The sequence below is a fragment of the Rhinatrema bivittatum genome, chromosome 2 (genome assembly GCF_901001135.1).
Source record: "Rhinatrema bivittatum chromosome 2, aRhiBiv1.1, whole genome shotgun sequence".
NCBI classification, from domain to species: domain Eukaryota; kingdom Metazoa; phylum Chordata; class Amphibia; order Gymnophiona; family Rhinatrematidae; genus Rhinatrema; species Rhinatrema bivittatum.
The window spans coordinates 707,957,187-707,974,556 of NC_042616.1; the positions used below are offsets into that span (position 1 = coordinate 707,957,187).

The 17,370-nt window shown below is 44.5% G+C and overlaps 1 protein-coding gene across 2 annotated transcripts in view; it reads right to left on the reverse strand.

Annotated features, from left to right (window-relative positions):
- GEM (GTP binding protein overexpressed in skeletal muscle) overlaps positions 1 to 17,370 on the reverse strand; it is an 85,662-nt gene that overhangs the window by 13,864 nt on the left and 54,428 nt on the right. For both annotated transcript variants that reach the window (XR_003854893.1, XM_029591694.1), the window contains 4 exons: positions 14,318 to 14,358; positions 7,762 to 8,017; positions 6,095 to 6,416; positions 3,238 to 3,314 (listed from right to left, as the gene is read on the reverse strand). Coding sequence is in view for 1 of the 2 variants with exons in the window: in XM_029591694.1 (XP_029447554.1) it covers positions 3,238 to 3,314; positions 6,095 to 6,407 (390 nt within the window). In the remaining variant the exon portion in view is untranslated. Of the gene's footprint in view, positions 1 to 3,237; positions 3,315 to 6,094; positions 6,417 to 7,761; positions 8,018 to 14,317; positions 14,359 to 17,370 lie in introns of those variants that run through there.

Sequence of the window (17,370 nt, forward strand, 5' to 3'; positions counted from 1 at the left end):
AGCTCCCTCTTCCTGCCCCATGCCTGGATCTTTAAAAATGACACTGGTAGCCTTGATGCCAGTGCCATTATGTTGTACAGCCATAAATATAGCCCAAGTAGCAGGCCGATATAGTAACGTTTGTGGGACAGCGGGCGAGCGCCCACTCTCCCGGCACGCGTACAGGCCAGTGTCCTATGCGCGTGATACAGTAAAACAAAATATTTAAATTAGGGCCCACGGTAAAAAGAGGCGCTAGGGACACTAGCGCGTCCCTAGCGCCTCTTTTTGGACAGAAGCGGCGGCTGTCAGCAGGTTTGACAGCCGATGCTCAATTTTGCCGGCGTCGGTTCTCAAACCCGCTGACAGCCACGGGTTCGGAAACGGGACGCCGGCAAAGCTGAGCATCCGGTTTTCAACCCGCGAGCCGCGGGCTGATTTTACATTGGGGTTTTTTTTATTATTTTTAACTTTTTTAAACTTTTGGGACCTCCAACTTAATATCGCCATGATATTAAGTCGGAGGGTGCACAGAAAAGCAGTTTTTAACTGCTTTTCTGTGCACTTCCTCGGCACCGGCAGAAATTAATGCCTACCTTTGGGTAGGTGCTAATTTCTGAAAGTAAAATGTGTGGCTTGGCTGCACATTTTACTTACTGAATTGCGCGGGAATGACTAATAGGACCATCAACATGCATTTGCATGTTGCGGGCGCTATTAGTTTCGGGGGGGTTGGACGCGCGTTTTCAACTCGCTATTACCCCTTACTGTATAAGGGGTAAAGCTAGCACATCGAAAACATGCGTCCAAATTCGGGTTAACAGCGCACTCCACCGGAGCTCCACCGGAGCGCACTGTACTGTATCGGCCTGTAGGCCTGGGCCTAGGTCCAGCTTTTTAAATAGGCAGGAGAGCGGTCAGAGGGGTGGGGGAAGGGCTGGGCCCAGGTCAGCCCTGGCTTTCATTTTACAGAGCAAGATGGGGTTGGAGGGCCTGGAGGAGGTACTTTTATTGCTTTGTTTTATTATTTAATGAAAACAAAAATACCTGAACATTTTCAGATATTTTTGGGCAAGGCTATTTTTAGTTCATTTGAAATTGCCTCATTCGTCTATTTAACATACTCCTGTTAAATGGACGTACAGCCCTAGTGAATTGTGCTTTGAAAATCAATCTGGAAGTTCTGCACCTAAAAGTATGCCCAACACCTAATTTCACATATACTTTTACCCACTTTCGAAGTAGGCATTCCGGAGAGGGCTAAGGGAGGGGAGGGAAAAGATCTATGTGCATACTTTGATTTTCAAACATATGCATGTAAATTCGCATGCTGAAAGTTACTCCCGCTCAGGAGAAGCTGTAACTTTTGTGAGTGAATGTCCAAGCATACTTACCAGCAGACTATGGCCCTCTGTGGGGAGCTATAAAATTACACTTTGAAGGCTTAATACTCTTTTGCGAACAGCGCACTAAAACTAGAGCATCATTAACAGGGATTTTTGTAATAACACAATCTGCATTAAACCTAAATGAGCCAATTAGCAACATTTTATATGTTAAGCAGCTCATTTCAATTTCAAGACATAGATCTGTACTCGTGAAAACATCTGGGTTCCCGGTACTCCGAATATGTTAACGGTGAATTAATGCACATTAAGCGCTAATATAGCATTTAACACGATTTAATGCATTAACGCCATTTAGTAAATAGGCCCCTCTGTGAGCAGACTTGCAAGCTATTTGTACTTTACTGAAATGTAAATGTGCCTTTAACCTTCTTTTTCTTTACGTCATTGTTAAGGTAGATATTCAGAGGAAAATGTCTATGTCAATTAGCTGGATAACACTTTCATATCCCGTAGTTGGTGCTACTTAGCTGGATATCCGGCTGAGTTAAACCCGCTCTATGGCAGGTCTAAGTTATCCGATTAATTTAACTGGCTAAGTACAAATATCACTACTTACTGACGGGCTGATACAGTAAAAATCATGAGAGAGTGGGCGAGTGCCCGCTCTCCTGTGCGCGCAATACAGTAAATTAATTTAGTTAAATTAGGGCCGGTGGTAAAAAGAGGCGCTAGGGACACTAGCGCGTCCCTAGCGCCTCTTTGCGGACAGGAGCGGCGGCTGTCAGCGGGTTTGATAGCCGACGCTCAATTTTGCCGGCATCGCTTCTCGAGCCCGCTGACAGCTACGGGTTCAGAAACCGGACGCCAGCAAAATTGAGCATCCAGTTTTCAACCCCCCGAGCCGTGGGCCTATTTCAATTTTTTTTTTTTAACTTTTTTTTAACTTTCGGGACCTCCGACTTAATATCGCCATGATATTAAGTCGGAGGGTGCACAGAAAAGCAGTTTTTACTGCTTTTCTGTGCACTTTCCTGGTGCCCGGAGAAATTAACGCCTACCTTTGGGTAGGCGCTAATTTCTGAAAGTAAAATGTGCGGCTTGACTGCACATTTTGCTTTCTGAATCGCATCGAAAATGCGCGTCCAATCGCAGGTTAACAGTGCGCTCCACCGGAGCTCCACCGGAGCGCACTGTACTGTATCGGCCTGTAAGTTAGTTTCCATGGAAACTGAATAGGAAAATTACCTTTTTTTAATAAGACCCAATGTTTTTCCTTCTTTTCATTGTATTTTCATCACTTCCTGGGAGGCAAAGATAAATCCACGAAACTATGTGCTAAACTAACACAGATGAGTGTCTTCAACAGCAGGGGAAGGAAAGTGGAACTGGATTCAGAAAACAACTGAAGGCCCCGAATTATACGGTCTGGGATACTGATAACACAGACAAAGGAAAAAAGCACAGAACTGCTTTTATGGCAAAGTCCATAAGCAGCGCATTTCCATCAGCACTGTCTGAATTTTCAAGAAAGCTCATCACCCGGTAAAAAAGCAGTTGCTAGCAGAAATTTTTGTGGGTTATCAAAAAGCTTGGGATAACTGCACGGAGCGGCAGTTACTACTCTTAAGAGATTCATGGGGTATCTGCACAGATTGGCAGCTGCTACCTAGGGAAGCTTCCTGGGCAGACTGGATGGACCATTTGGTCATTTTCTGCCATCATTACTCTGTTCCTATGTTCCTCTTAGGAAACTCTTCAAATGGCTCATGCATTTTTTATTTTTTTTTAATTCTAGTTTTAAGCGACCAAGCTGGCCTTTGTGATTGCTTGCTTCTAACACAGTCACCCCAGGTATTCACCACTGAATCATTCCTCTCTGTACATAGGGAGCAAGGTCGCATGCTCTCACCTTATTTTCCCACATGTCAACCAATATGATCGTTGCGCTTTCACCATCTACCATCAGGGTTCTTTCATAGGTGTCTTCTTGAAAAAGAAAAAAAAAAAAGGACAAGATGTTCTTACTACCTCACACAGACATAAGTAACGTTTTCTTATCATACGCTGAGCAAAAGAAAAAATAAAATTAAGCATGCCATCATAATCCTCTGTGACTTTCATCTGGCTTAGTGAAATCAGTTATTACATGTTGAGGCTTAGACCCCCCGCAGTTAATGCACTTTACATCTTAAGTTTATTTTACTCTGTGGAAAAGACATTCTGCACCATTAGAAGAAGTAAATCAAACAGTGCTCCTTTCCCCTCTCCAGAAAAAGCAGACCTGGAGACTCCAGCTCAGATTAGTCATGGAAAATATTTGTTGTGGGGTTTTTTTTTTTTTCACTCTTGCAGAGACTTGGGTGGGGAGGGTCAGAACTGCTGCAGATGCCAGAAGTTCAACCAACAATCAGCCCAAATGTTTGACTTTTCTTCTGATTTATTAACACAGGGCTGGCAAATATCTCTACCACCACATTTCCATTTTAACCTTTGCCCTGGTGTCCTTTCATGATGTAACATTCCTGAAGAATTAAGGCTTTAGTAACAAAACAAGAAGATATGTAAGAAAGAAAATATGCTCATTTTTTTCTCTGCCTCTCACTTTCTTTCAGTCTTTGTCTGGCACTATTTGGGGCAATGGATCTTACTGAAAATAAATTATTCCGGCATTAAATGAAAATATCTCATACTGAATACATTTATGCAAGCAATATTCATAGATGAAAAGTATGGTTTCTTCTATTTATTTTACTTTTTAGATTCAAATGAGCCTGCTCAGGGCTTTCATATTAAATAAGTATAATATCCATTAGAATCCTCAAAAATAAAAGTTTCATTAAAATGCCATGAAAATTATAAAGGCTAATGCTAGCATTACTTTAGGCGCTGCTTCATGCCTTGTTAACTATTGACAAAGTGCCTTTACTAGTGATTTTTGCATCAGTCAATTTGTGATCCATAAAACATAAGATGCAACAATATTTAAGCAATGGGACATCTCAGGCAGACTTGATGGTAGCATGAGAGACCCAGATTTGATTCCTGGGCCCGACGTCTACGCTTTGCGTTGGCCAACCACAGCCAGGTTCATGGCGGAGAGGGGAGGGGGTTTCAGTCATTGTGGGGGAGCAACACTAACTCAGAGTTCCTGTTTGTTAGCTATAGGAGGGTGCCTGGTACCTCTCAGTTACTTGGGATGTCATCCGCCCTTGAGCTCACAGGATTGTTACTGCACTGGTTGAGCTAGATTAAGGAGGGGGAGGGGGGATTAAAAAATGAGCGAAATCCCAAGAAGCTGCGCATGAAGGATCATGGACCTATAGACCCGGGAGAGGTCAATCCCAAATGAACTGGAATTCCAAAAGAGCAGGAGTTGCCAGCCCTAAAAAAAAAAAAAAAAAATTAGAAAATGGAACCATCTATTATTCCCAGGCAGCTGTTGCTAACCAATAAGCTATCTTCAAATATGAAGCACTAACTAGCAGAGCCACAAACTCTGCTTGCACTTGTATGGCACAGGGATGCAGCTAAATATTGCAGTGCTAGTCCCCTCAGTAGCAATCTTCTGTCATCAGATTCTGTAATCGCTATCAACAGGAGCTTCTCATCCCAAGCAACATAGAGATCAAAAGCAAAATTTCAGGAGTGGATTATGCTACCAAAGGGATTGTCACTATCAGAAAGCAGAAAAATTACAAAGTACAATTTTAAAATGAGGTTGGTTTGATCAACCATCATTCCAGCTGAAAATATTCCCACGCCTTTCTGTTATTCATAGTCTACTGGAATCTGCTGCTCATTGGCAGATACAATTGTCCAGTTCTTTAAAATGATATTGGGAAGACCTGGCCCCGAGGGTCAAGTGGCAGCTCGGTGTGCTGCTCTGTTCATGGGAGGGGGGGGGGGGGAGGGAACCAGGTCTGATTCGCAGACCCAAGGCTGGAGATCCCGTGGAGGTAGTGTTCACAGCCGCAGGGAGGAGAGAAGTCCCTGCCAGCAAGCACAAGTGGCTCAAGAGCAAACTCGCACCTCTTGGGCCAGAGGACTGTCACCATGATGACTGGGATATACGGAAGAAAGGAGCACGAATAAAAATAGGAAAGACCCGGGGCACCCTAAACCATGTTACGGCCTGTTCCAATCGAGTGAAAAACCCAAAGGATTAGGACAAAGCTACCTACAATATAATGTTCTTCATTCTTTTATGTGTTCTGGATTTCATGTTGTGGGGGGGCGGGGAGGGGGAGTGAAGGAAAGGAGAAGACGCCAACTTTTTCAGGAGGGCAAACGAACTGAAAGAAGATGAGTTTGAGGTGATGAGGTCCAGAGCCAATTTGTCCCCTAGCTAAGACAACTCTTTGACGGAAAAATAGAGTGGAATTTAACATTGTGGAAGAGAAGTGAAATCTTTTTATTGGGAAGCAGCTGATTGATAAGCTTTTTTTTTTTCAGCCCCTATTATTTACTGCATCTTGTGGAGCCCCTGAGGACAGAGTGAGGAAACAATGTTAAATAAAGATGCGAAGCGGCAGTGCACGTTCGTTCTCCATAACTATTCCTCACCGGACTTCAGTTTAAAAATAGTCTATTTTGGCTGACTGGCATAGATGTGTTCTGCTTTCACCTTGGTAACCCTTGTAACATACAAATCAGAAACAAAGCATTATCTCCTTTCAAGGAGTGTTAAAAAAAAAACCAAAAAACCAGAGGGACTCCTACTGTGTAACAGGATCCTTTTGCCAGCCACCAAGGGATGGTAGACTTACCTCCTAGCACATCGCAGTCAGTGTTCAGGCCTGCAAAAATATTGGCAAGCGTAGACTTTCCCACTCCATGCTCCCCAATCATCACCACCCGGTAGTAGGTTTTCCCAGACTCCGAGGAAATGGCTGAATCTGAAGAGTCAGAGGACCAGCTTCCCCTGTAGTAGTCTCCTGGGTTGATGTTGTACTTGTGCGCGAGGTTCCCCTGGGGGTGCCTGTGGACCACCAGGTGGCGCCCATCGGCGGGAATGCTCCAGCGCTGCTGCTGAGATTGCACAGCGGTGCTGGTGTGACGCATGGTTACATTCAAAGTCATTGCCCGCTCCTACAGTCAAAGAACAGGGTAGAATAGATATATATATATATATATATATAGCTTCACGAATATGGAGATAAATTAGACAAGGAGGCCGCGCACATTTGAAAAACTGTGATGACTAAAACAAAGAGGAAATAATGTATACATTTTGGACCCAGTGTTGTCCTTAAATGAAGGGAGGAGTGCAAAGCAAACTCTGGATTTACTGCGCGTGCAGTGTGGGGGATGGGAGTTTCTATTAGCCCGCAGCTGGACTAGCCTCTCATATTCTCCTCCAGATGAGAGGAGCACTGTTTCAGACTCTTAAATGTGGCCACTTTTCAGATTCTGCTTGCACATGTACCAGCCACTAGAGGCTTTACCACACGGAAAAAGGAATTGCATAAATTTATGGTGCTTAAGTCAACTGAAGAGTGAAGATCAGATGCAGCTAGCCAGGTCAGTCCCACTTGTCTAAACATGGCTTTTTGATGCATCTTGCACTCCAATTTCTTTTTCCCTTTTGGATGCAGATTCGGGTGATGTAACCCATACAGCTACCATGTTTAGTAAAGTTACTTTGATACTCTCCAGCCACCATGGTGACTATTCTGTGGGCATCTTTCCTTTTCAGACCCATCCCGGACACTTTTCTCTGCATGAAAGTATTAAAGTGCAAAAGAGCCTGTAGGACTATGGCAGTAGATATTTTCCGAACAAATACTTAGGTGTATCTGTAAAAAGCAATGCACACTCCAAGCAAATCCCATGACAGTAAGCTTGTTTTGTGAACTTCTTGACTACTTCAAGGAGAACTTGTCTACAGTCATTTGGGCCCTATTTACTAACTATTTTTCCCAAAGATGCAAAATGGGGAAGGGGGGGAGGGGGAACCTTTAATAGTGTGTAACCATGCATTGCATTTCAGAAAAGTATTTCCTACCAATCATTAGTTTTCCAACACTTAGACTATTTATTTTGGCTGAATTTTCAACACAAATTTATTTTTAAACAGCGCCATCAGCACTCAGCATCAACAAATATTTTTGCATAGCTACAAACTGCATGATATTTTATTTAACAATTAAAATGAAAGCATTTTCATTGGTGCATGTTTACTTTCCCATCACTTCTTTGTTGACAGTTCACTGTTTATTAAAAGATAAGTATTATCTCATAACATTTAATTTCCTTGCACATCGTTCTTCTTGTAAAAAGAATATAATCACAATGCTTGATTTCTGCATTGGGTTGAGCTGCTTGTTAACAGAAGTATCTTGATTGTATTGCTAATAATATGCTTTATCATAATTCAAAATGAATTTTAAAGTACTTTCTTTACCAAAAAAAAAACCAAAACACCTCAACTTACTTTTTATAGCGCCCACTTTCCAGAAACTGGTTGTTCTGCACTTGGAGTTGACTCTGGTCTGTGGAGCAGATTGTGGCTATCTTATTGGATCACTGGAGCAAATCCTCTCTTATTCCTCAGCTGCTTCTGTCTAATTCTTTCTCAGCTCTCTCAGTTTATATTAAGCATAAGTGATCAGAGACAGGGCTTTTCCGTGATGTCATCAGCCCCTGAGCTCACAGCCAGCCCCCAACCAGGAGGAAGTGGGCAGGCATGGCTACAAAAAAAAAGTTACATGCAGTTAAGGGACTAACCATATAACTTACTTGGAGGTTTTTTGTTTGGCTATTTCCAGCAAATCACTTATTATAGATTTTTCCAAAGCTCAAGCAGAAAACAGGAGAATGGAAAATATACAAAATGACATTCCCCTCCCCCAAGTTTTCTTCCAGCCTTGTGATCATATGCTACAGTAATAAATGCAAGAGGCTGGTTATTCTTTATGGAAATAACAAAAGCTGCAACTGTTTCACATTTCTTAGAACAACACAAACACCAGCTTTTGCCAGAAAGTCTATTTTCAGTCCTGTAGGGATCTTGAAAGCTGAGAATAGGAGTGGTGGGGACGGGGATTTTGTTTTATTTGGCCTTGCATATGTAATGTAGCCTTCTGGTGTTCAACTGAGAAGGCAGGGAGTCACACTCAGTCCTGGGGCTCAGCCCTTGCACAGTCCCAACAGCCCCAGAGCATGGATTCTCCAATGAGTGGGGAGGGGAGAGAGAGATAAGCCTCCAGGTCCCAAGGTACAGGATGTGAATCTCTTCACTGGGTATACTCACAGGTTTAAGCTGAAGATACCTAATTACCAGGGCCGGTGGCAAACTAGGCAGTCGCCTAGAGCGCCAAGGTTTTGTAGGCAGCAAAATCCTGCCAGCACGAGACCCAGAGGGGTCCTGTGCCAGAGCTAACACTGTCAAAAAAAGGAGCACTGTTCTGGAGCCAGTGATGCCAATAGAAGGGAGCGCTGTGCTAGAGATAAGTCAGAGGAGGGGGTCTGCATGACTGAAGATTCACCTAGGGCGCCAATTACTCTTGCACCCTTTAATGACCAGACAGGGCACTCTGGATGAGTGTTCCAAACTTAACTTTTTACTGCTGCAGATCTTAAACTGCAATTAGCTGGCACCATACAAATTTCTTCCTGCTCTTTGTTTCTGCCATGTCCATAGTTTTTCCCCCCACACGTCTTTTTATCTGTGCATGTGTCCCTCCATGTCTGGGTCCTGGGATGTCCCACCCACCAAGGCATGGAATAGTAAGCGTCCCAGGATGGGCAGAGGATCTGTGTGTCTGGGGTAGCACTCCCTTCCCAAAAGTAACTGAAGTCCAGATGTTCTCCAGTATTTCACGTTCTCCCAATCTTCTGTTTCCCTCCCAGGGGTCTCCAGACGAAAATCCTCTTCCCCTTAATTCTCTTCTTTGATAGCGCACTGACAGGCCGACGCAGAAAGGTGCGTTGGGTCAAACAACGCCTTTTTTTGCCTGCACTTGAGCGCGCAGTTTCTGGGGGCAGAACTTGCTCCCGATGCAGCAGGGAATCTTTCGTGCAGAAAATGCGTGTTCCTTAACAGGAGCTCTGCTTAAGCTCCCTCGCATGGAAATGCCTTGCAAATCAGGGCAGTAAGCAGTTCTCCCCGATGTAGAGAGACTGCATCTGGCCAGCGCAACTTCTTCAGTGCTGGAAACTTAACTCTTGGGTTGGGGCTGCAGTGACGTTTCCAGCATTAAGGGAAAAATAGTAAAAAAAGACAAAAACTTTTTTAGAAGCCTGTAAGTATCTGGGCAAGTAGAAGCCTGTAAGTATCTGGGCAAGTGCCGGCAGCCACCTCCGCGTAACCAGATAATTACTGACGTCTCCGGGTAAATGGTGGCGGCTGCCAGCACTTGCCCACATAAGAACTGATTATATGGGTATTTTTACGGCTAAGTAGCAACGGCAGCTGTCGCCACTTACAGGATAGCCTGTCAGGGGCAGCCCCCATCCCTATGCCCAACACACATTTTAAAGTTTTAGCAATGTGTTTTATTTCCCAATGCATTAGCCTAGCATTAGTTTACTGCACAGGGAGTCAAAAACAAAATAATCTGGGCAGTAAATAAAAATGTCCCAGCACCCAAATTATTTCATCAGCCTCAGAATCTTTTAGGTTGAAGGTCCCAGTCCTCAGCATAGCAGGGACTTTTTTTTTTCCTCTCCCTGCTCCCGAGGAGGAAGGGTGGCCAAAACCTTCTTCCACAATAAATGGCAAAATCGCATTCGAAAACCCACGAGACAGATTCACTCAGCACAGACTCATCAGTTTCCAGCCGGTGAACGTGAGCTGGATTTCAGCCAAGCCTGGATTTACCAATAGGCGCACTAGGTCTCTGCCTAGGGTGTCAAAAGTCGACTAGGGGAAGTGAGGGGGCAGCAGGCCATCTGAAGATTTGCTGCCTCCCGTCTTTGCTGAATCTCACTCAGCAAAGGACAGGAGGGGAGGGGTGAGGCTAGAAGGGACAGAGCAAAAGAAAACTGCACCACCCCTTATTCCAGCCTCCACAACCTCGTCCCTCCCCTCATCCCATCCAGGGAGTAAAGAAAAGCCACTCTGCTCCCTAATGCAGCTCCTCTCTCCCTATCGTTCAGATACATGAGGGGAGGAGGGGAGCTTGGAGCAGATAGCAAAAATGACCGACTGCTCTCTTGTCCCTCGTCTGGGAGAGAGGGCGGCGGGAGGGGGACAACAGTAGCATTCATGCCTAGGGGTAGCAAAATCCTAAATCCCTCACTGCTAACAACTCTTTGTTTTCTTCAAATTGAATTGGCCAGTAACTGTACCACCTCTTTTAAAGAATCATGCAATCCCTTATAGACTTTACTCATCAAATGGTCATTTTTTTAACTTTTTATTTAACCAAATTTTCTGGCATATGATATAACATATATCAACAGATACAGCAGAGCATCAGTTAGTAGAAGACAACACAAAATGCATCACTCAAAGTATAAAGCAAGTAAGCATACTTAATACAATATAGCATTACATAGTTTTACAGAATTCCAGCCAAAACAGCACACCATGGATAGAGGGTCAAGCCTCAGACAAACTCCTGGAGCTCCAGACTCTATACAGGGCTCACTCCAGAACGAGTATACGGTAGTAGTGATGATATATACCCCAAAAGATTCCCCTTTTATGTTCAATATATTTTTATTGAGTGAACGCACAGATGAATAACACACAGTCGAGTCATCAAACCAACAGCGAATCAAGAAACAAAACAGCATGACCCCATGCCAGCACTGATATCTGTACACTCCTTTGCAATACATCTTAATGTGAACCCACTAACCCCCCCCTCAACCCCCCCCCTCCGGAGACCAAACCCAAACAACAACAACAATAACAACAACAATGTCCAGACCATTCCCATGGTAGGAGTTCAATCGTTGAGAGCCAAACTGCGCGCTCTATGAGGCAATGACTGAAGGTAGAGGTTCCAGGTGCGCAGAAAGATCTCCCGCCGCTTAGGGGAAGAGCGAGCGTAGATAGCGTCCATCTGCATTAATTTATGAAAGTGAATTCGCCACAGCCAAAAGGACGGCGGTTCCGTGTCCCTCCAATGAAGAAGAATAAGCTTCTTCCCAACCAGGCCAGCTTTTTGAAGGAGCAGCCGGGACCCCCAATCCGCCACCAGATGGCGCGTGATACATTGAAAAGGATTCCCCTTTTAAATCAAATCTGAGCCTCTCAATAATCGGCCGCCTGTCGCTCTTGTATTCTCCAATGCTCTCTAGTGGGATGGAACTTCCAAAAGGTTACAATCATGAACCTGGCTACCAGTTATAACTGACCCATCAATTTACGGAATTTTTGAGGTATAAGTGAGCCAGCCCAATGTAGGGATGACATGTACAGTGATCTCTAGGATATTAGATATCCCTTGGGTCACCTGTGACAAACATTAGCTCACGCGCGGACAATACCACCACATGTGGATGTATGTACCCCTTTCTCCGCACCCACGTCAACACAAAGGACTCACATCTGTAAGAAATTTAGAGTAGTATACTGGAGTACGATAAGTTCTATGCAATAGTTTAATCAGGAGACCAGTGCACCTTGCACAGATAGTAATATGGTGTGCTTCTGTCCATATTTTCTTCCATTCCTTAGCATCTAACTCTACCCCCAGGTCTTCATTCCACACTGCTATCAATCGAGCCGATACAGTAAAAGTCGCGGGAGAGCCGGCGAGCACCCGCTCTCCTGACGCGCTCACAGGCCAGTGTCCTGGGCGCACGATTCAGTATCGGCTTGTATGCAAATGAGGGCCCGCGATAAAAGCCTCCTTTTCGACAGAAGCAGTGGCTGTCAGCGGGTTTGACAGCTGACGCTCAATTTTACTGGCGTCGGTTCTCGAACCCGCTGATAGCCACAGGTTCGGAAAACGGACGCCAGCAAAATTGAGCGCCTGTCTTCCAACCCGCGGGCCGTATTTTTAATTTTAATTTTTTTTAATTTTTAATTTTTTTAATTTTTAATTTTTTTTATTTTTGGGGCCTCCGACTTAATATCGCTATGATTTTAAGTCGGAGGGTGTACAGAAAAGCATTTTTTTCTGCTTTTCTGTACACTTTCCTGGTGCTGGCCGAAATTAACTCCTGCCTTTGGCAGGTATTAATTTCTGAAAGTAAAATGTGTAACTTCGCATTTTGCGGGCGCTATTAGTTTCGGAGGGGTTGGCCGCGTATTTTCCATGCGCTATTATCCCTTACTGTATAAGGGGTAAAAATAGCGTGTCGAAAACGCATGGCCAAACGGGGGCTAACAGTGCGCTCAGCCTGAGCGCACTTCACTGCATCGGCCCGAATGAAAGAATAGTGTCCATACCATATTTCCCCTCTAACATGCCTCTATACAGCATGGCTATTCCCTTTCTTTTTGCACCAGGATCACTTAAATACCTTTCCACCCCATTCAAGAATTGTAAAGGCTCTGCCAGGTTGAAATGCTGCTCTAAGGCTGCCCTCAGATGAAAGAAAAAGGCCTTGACTCCTGGATCAAGATCATACTCACTCTCTAGGTCAGAAAAATCCAAAAACACATAATCTTCCTATAACTGGGTTATAAATCAAATGATATTTCGACAAAGGCTGTCTGACATTGAGAAAAAAAAGTCACGTTTTTCACCTCCACCTTGCCAAGGTCTTTCTCAGTTAAGATGCAAAGATTTATGAAAATCAAGACTACATACAGTATGTGACAAGGTATTATAACAAGGGTAACTGTCCCCATGAGCACTTATATATCTCTGGGCTGAGCAGCACAGGGACTTTGAGTGACTTAACATTGATAAGCTGCTTTTAAGTCCCATGCATTGAAAGCATCCATTGACAGCCCCCTTCTGAGATAAATAAGATTAAAAGCAAGAAAACCTTCAGAGAAGTGACTGTGAAGATGGAATCAATGTTTACTGCTCTCGGAAGCCTCCCCCTCCCCTCCTGAGGAGAGCCGAGCAGGAAGTGTGTGATTGGCTGGGAAAGTGAAGGGACTTCTGTCCAATGGCGAGGGAGGAAAAGACAGACACAGGCTTTTACTGAAAAAAAAAAACAAAACCCTCCAGAAAACTCAAGGGCATCATCCGAGGTGTGGAAGGAAAGACAGAGACCTGCTGTTGTGTGACCTCCATACAAACCTTAGGAACTTGTGTGCTGGCACAACGAAAACCTGGGAGAGAAACAGGAAAGAATCTCTCAGCAAGGGCCTGGGGATGAGCTGGTAATAAGCTCCTCCTTGGCTATCCTCCGTGACCGCCAAAAGATAGCGATTTCAGCATCTCTGCTACAGAAGGAACCAACTAAAATAAGTTTAAAAAAAAAAGAAATCTAAACTTTGGCTATAAGACTAAAAGCCAGGGTTTCCTTGAAAGGGCCTTCCTGCACTGGATCCTCTTTAAGTATATGATTTGGGTCACCTCCGGCAGCATTCAGGCTGCTCGCGGATTTTGCTTGAAATTGCCGTTCCCGCAGAGGGGAATAGACTGCTGGGGAATGAAATTCCTGGCAGTGCCCTGCTTTTACCATGTGGGACATATAGTAGCTACCTGCATTTCCAATATGCATTGGGATTAAACACATTCTCCCCCCGAGAGAGCTATACCCATCAGAGAAGCAGCATTGTACGGACAATTTGATTATGGAGATCCAGGGCCCCGCAACGTTTCATTTGGGTTTCTTGTGTATAAACTTCCAGGCCTGGGAACCCCTCCTTTTTCTTTTTTCAAGAGTTTACAGTGAGTGCATTGTTGGTTGCTAGCGATTCTTCTGCTTGGGTCTGGGGATGTTCTGTTGTTAATAGTGACCCTTCCCTACTGTCACAGACACATGTATATGTGTACATACACATACATATACATATATCTATACACACATACAGGCACACAGTATGTACAGTTAGGAATAATGAAACGGTAGACTATATAAATAAAGTGCCTTGCAAGATCAAATCATAACGCCGTAGCCCCACGACCTACCTCAGCCTTCCTCCGTCATGGGGAAGCAGCAATTGACTGATCTAATTGAAGGAAAAATGATTGCATTATTAGATAGCAAGCCATATGATTCTTACACATCCAAGAGCACTATAAAGATTAATTCATTTGTGAACTCTATCTAACTCTTTATGTTCTTTATTTGAAAATAAGAGTTTATATGTGCAGATTGCGATTCTTTTTTTTGTAATATTGTTATTTCATTGACTTGTTTAAATGTTTATATTTTGTAATAAAATGTTTTTTTAATATTTCAGTAGCAACATTAGAGTTTTATGTGGAACTGTTTTTGTGGTATATATATATATATATATATATATATATATATATATATACCTATACATATTTCATTGTTGTCCCTGTTTTTGCTGTGGGATATTATCCTTGCTGTTTGCTTAATTACCATTGCATTTATGTCTTTTCTTCTTTAACTAAGAGTAAAATGGTGTTAAAAATTACAATGTGTTGTGTTATATTTTTGTCACTCTGCTTAAGAACAGGGGGTGCTTGGGTCATTTCTACAGTATCTAAAGAACCCGCAAACCCAATCCCGTCCTACTACATGGGGGCTGGTGAGGGTCTCCTCTTGCAGTCCACCTCCAGCTATTGGTGGCAGGTTTTTCCCCACATCGCCTGATGAGGGCGTGTGAGAGAGTGCCCCCTAGTTTTCCCCTATAAACCTATGCAGGAGCAGGCTAGACGCCTGGCCCACCTTAAATCCCCTAAAGGGAGAATGGTCCATGAGCGGGACCCTGCTGGACAGGAGGTGCTCAGAGAATGTGACCAGTTAGTGGGGAAATAAGAATATAAGCCCAGCTGGGATAGAGAGGGCCCCGTCCCTCTAGGAGTAGGAGCTCCTGAACCACTCTGGGAAGTTGTGTTGTAAAGAAGACTGCGAATGTAGGCAGTGTTGTGAAGTTGAGTTTGCTGTTTTATTTAATAAAGAGAAATTTTATAAGAAAAGGCTGGGCTTAGGACCTCACTAAGGGGTCTATGGGCCACCCTCAACTCCATGGTCTCAAGATATGCAAACTTCCTATACACATGCTAAAGTCGTCCCCCCTCACTCTCTCTCTCTCTCTCAGTTCCAAGAATCCCTGTCAGGGGGAAGGGAGGGGAAGAGAGACTTTTCTCCAAGGCCCTGAGCACTGTTGAGACACTCTTTGCATATGGCAGTAATGATCACTCTGGAAGCTGATTGTGGTTTCCAACTTAATATTACAGATAATTGATGGTGGAATAGTGAAAATGACTATTTTACAAAGCCTCATGCAATCCAATACGTTTACGTGTTTGCCTCTTCATTAAATCTATGACTTTGTAATATTTAATGCATCTTTTAGTTCTTTCCTGATCCTTGCCAATTGTAAATGTAGTTCAGAAGCTCCCTCCCAAATTTAAGGATGCAGGAAGATGTAACTCAGTTAATATAATATACCATAAAGTCCTGTAATGCATACTTTTCTCCAGATGAACAGAATATACTTCTTACTTCGTGGTTCAATTGCCTCTCTTCACTATCTAGGAGGTGATAGTATGGGGTCCACACCCAAAAGTGCTACTGTACTCTTTCTAAGGTCCACATCTCCTCTCCAGAATGATTGAGAATTTATTACTACAGTAACCTCTAAAGGATTTGTTAGGATTAGTTAGTATGTGGGCCCTGGGCCGAGGTGAGAGATGGTACTGCCCACAGGGAGGAGCCCCGTGAGCCTCACCGTCGGGAGGCGAGGTCTCGGTGATGTCAGAGTCTTTATTAAAGAGAAAGAGCGACACAACCCGCGGATTGGGGGGGTGCCAGAGAGGAGGTCTTACAGACCCAGAGACACAGGGGCCGTGGATAGGAGAATACCCCCAAGTGGATACCTCCGTAGAGTAGATGATCCACAGAGCGAGGTACACTGATGAAGTCTTCAGTGGAGATGGTAGTGGCCCGCAGAGCGGGATACACCGAAGAAGGTCCTCAGCTGAGTCGGTAGTGGTCCGCAGAGCGCGCGCCTAAGGACTTCCGACGGCAAGATGGCGGTCGGCAGCATCCGTGCCGCCCCGGAGGCCTGGGAGTGGTAGGCGGAGGCTGCCAGTCTACCCCACGGAGTCAGGGAAGTAAAGAAAGGAGTGAGCAAGAGTGGTCGCAGCCGTCTGCAACCGATGGGCGTAACAGGATTATTGAGTCTCTTCAGATAAGAAATTCCTACAATTTCTCAAGATGACCTTCTCTGGATCCAAACTGAACTCAGATGAAAGAAAGATAAAAAAATAAAACCAGTTTCAAAAATCAAAATGAGGAAAAGAAGGGTGCACAAACTTCTTTCCAAACAGCAAGAAAGGGTTAAACACTGGAATCAGTAAAGTAAAAGAAAGGCACCTTTTCTTCTAGTCCAGCGGTTCTCAACCGGTGTGTGTCGACATACCAGTGTGTCGCCAAGCACACACGTGTGTTACCACACTTCCTGGTCCCTCTGCTGGCCCAGCTGCTAGCGAAATAGGAACTTATCTTCCATCCGGGCTTAAAATGCTGATAGCCCAGGCGGAACGCGGCAGGAGAGCTGGAGTCGGCGGCACTGGCATGGTCCCTTCTTCCTAACCCCTGCGGCCCGGAAGAGGAAGTGGAGTGCAGCGGCCGCACGCGCGGGAAGAAGAGACCATGCTGGTGCATGCAGGATCGGCTCGAAGAAGAGAAGAGAAGAGAGGCCCTGCCTGAAAACTGAGCAGCGCGGCATGGAGCACAAGAGGAGCAACATCACACACACACCCCCGTGGCGGATGGTAGTCCTTTCTCGAGACCGCAAGGGCTGGACGTGGAGGAGGCTGCTGCTGTTGCTAAGGCTGGAAGTGGAGGAGACTGCTGCTGCCATTATTTCGGTGGGAAGAAAGAGAATGAATGAGCAAACATATGTGTTTGAGATCCTGGGTGTGTGTGTGTGTGTGTGTGTGAGAGAGTGAGTGAGTGAGTGTGAGAGACAGCATGTATGAAAGTGAGTGATTGAGAGCCTATGTGTGATTGAAAATCAGTTTGTGTGAAAGAGAGTATGTGT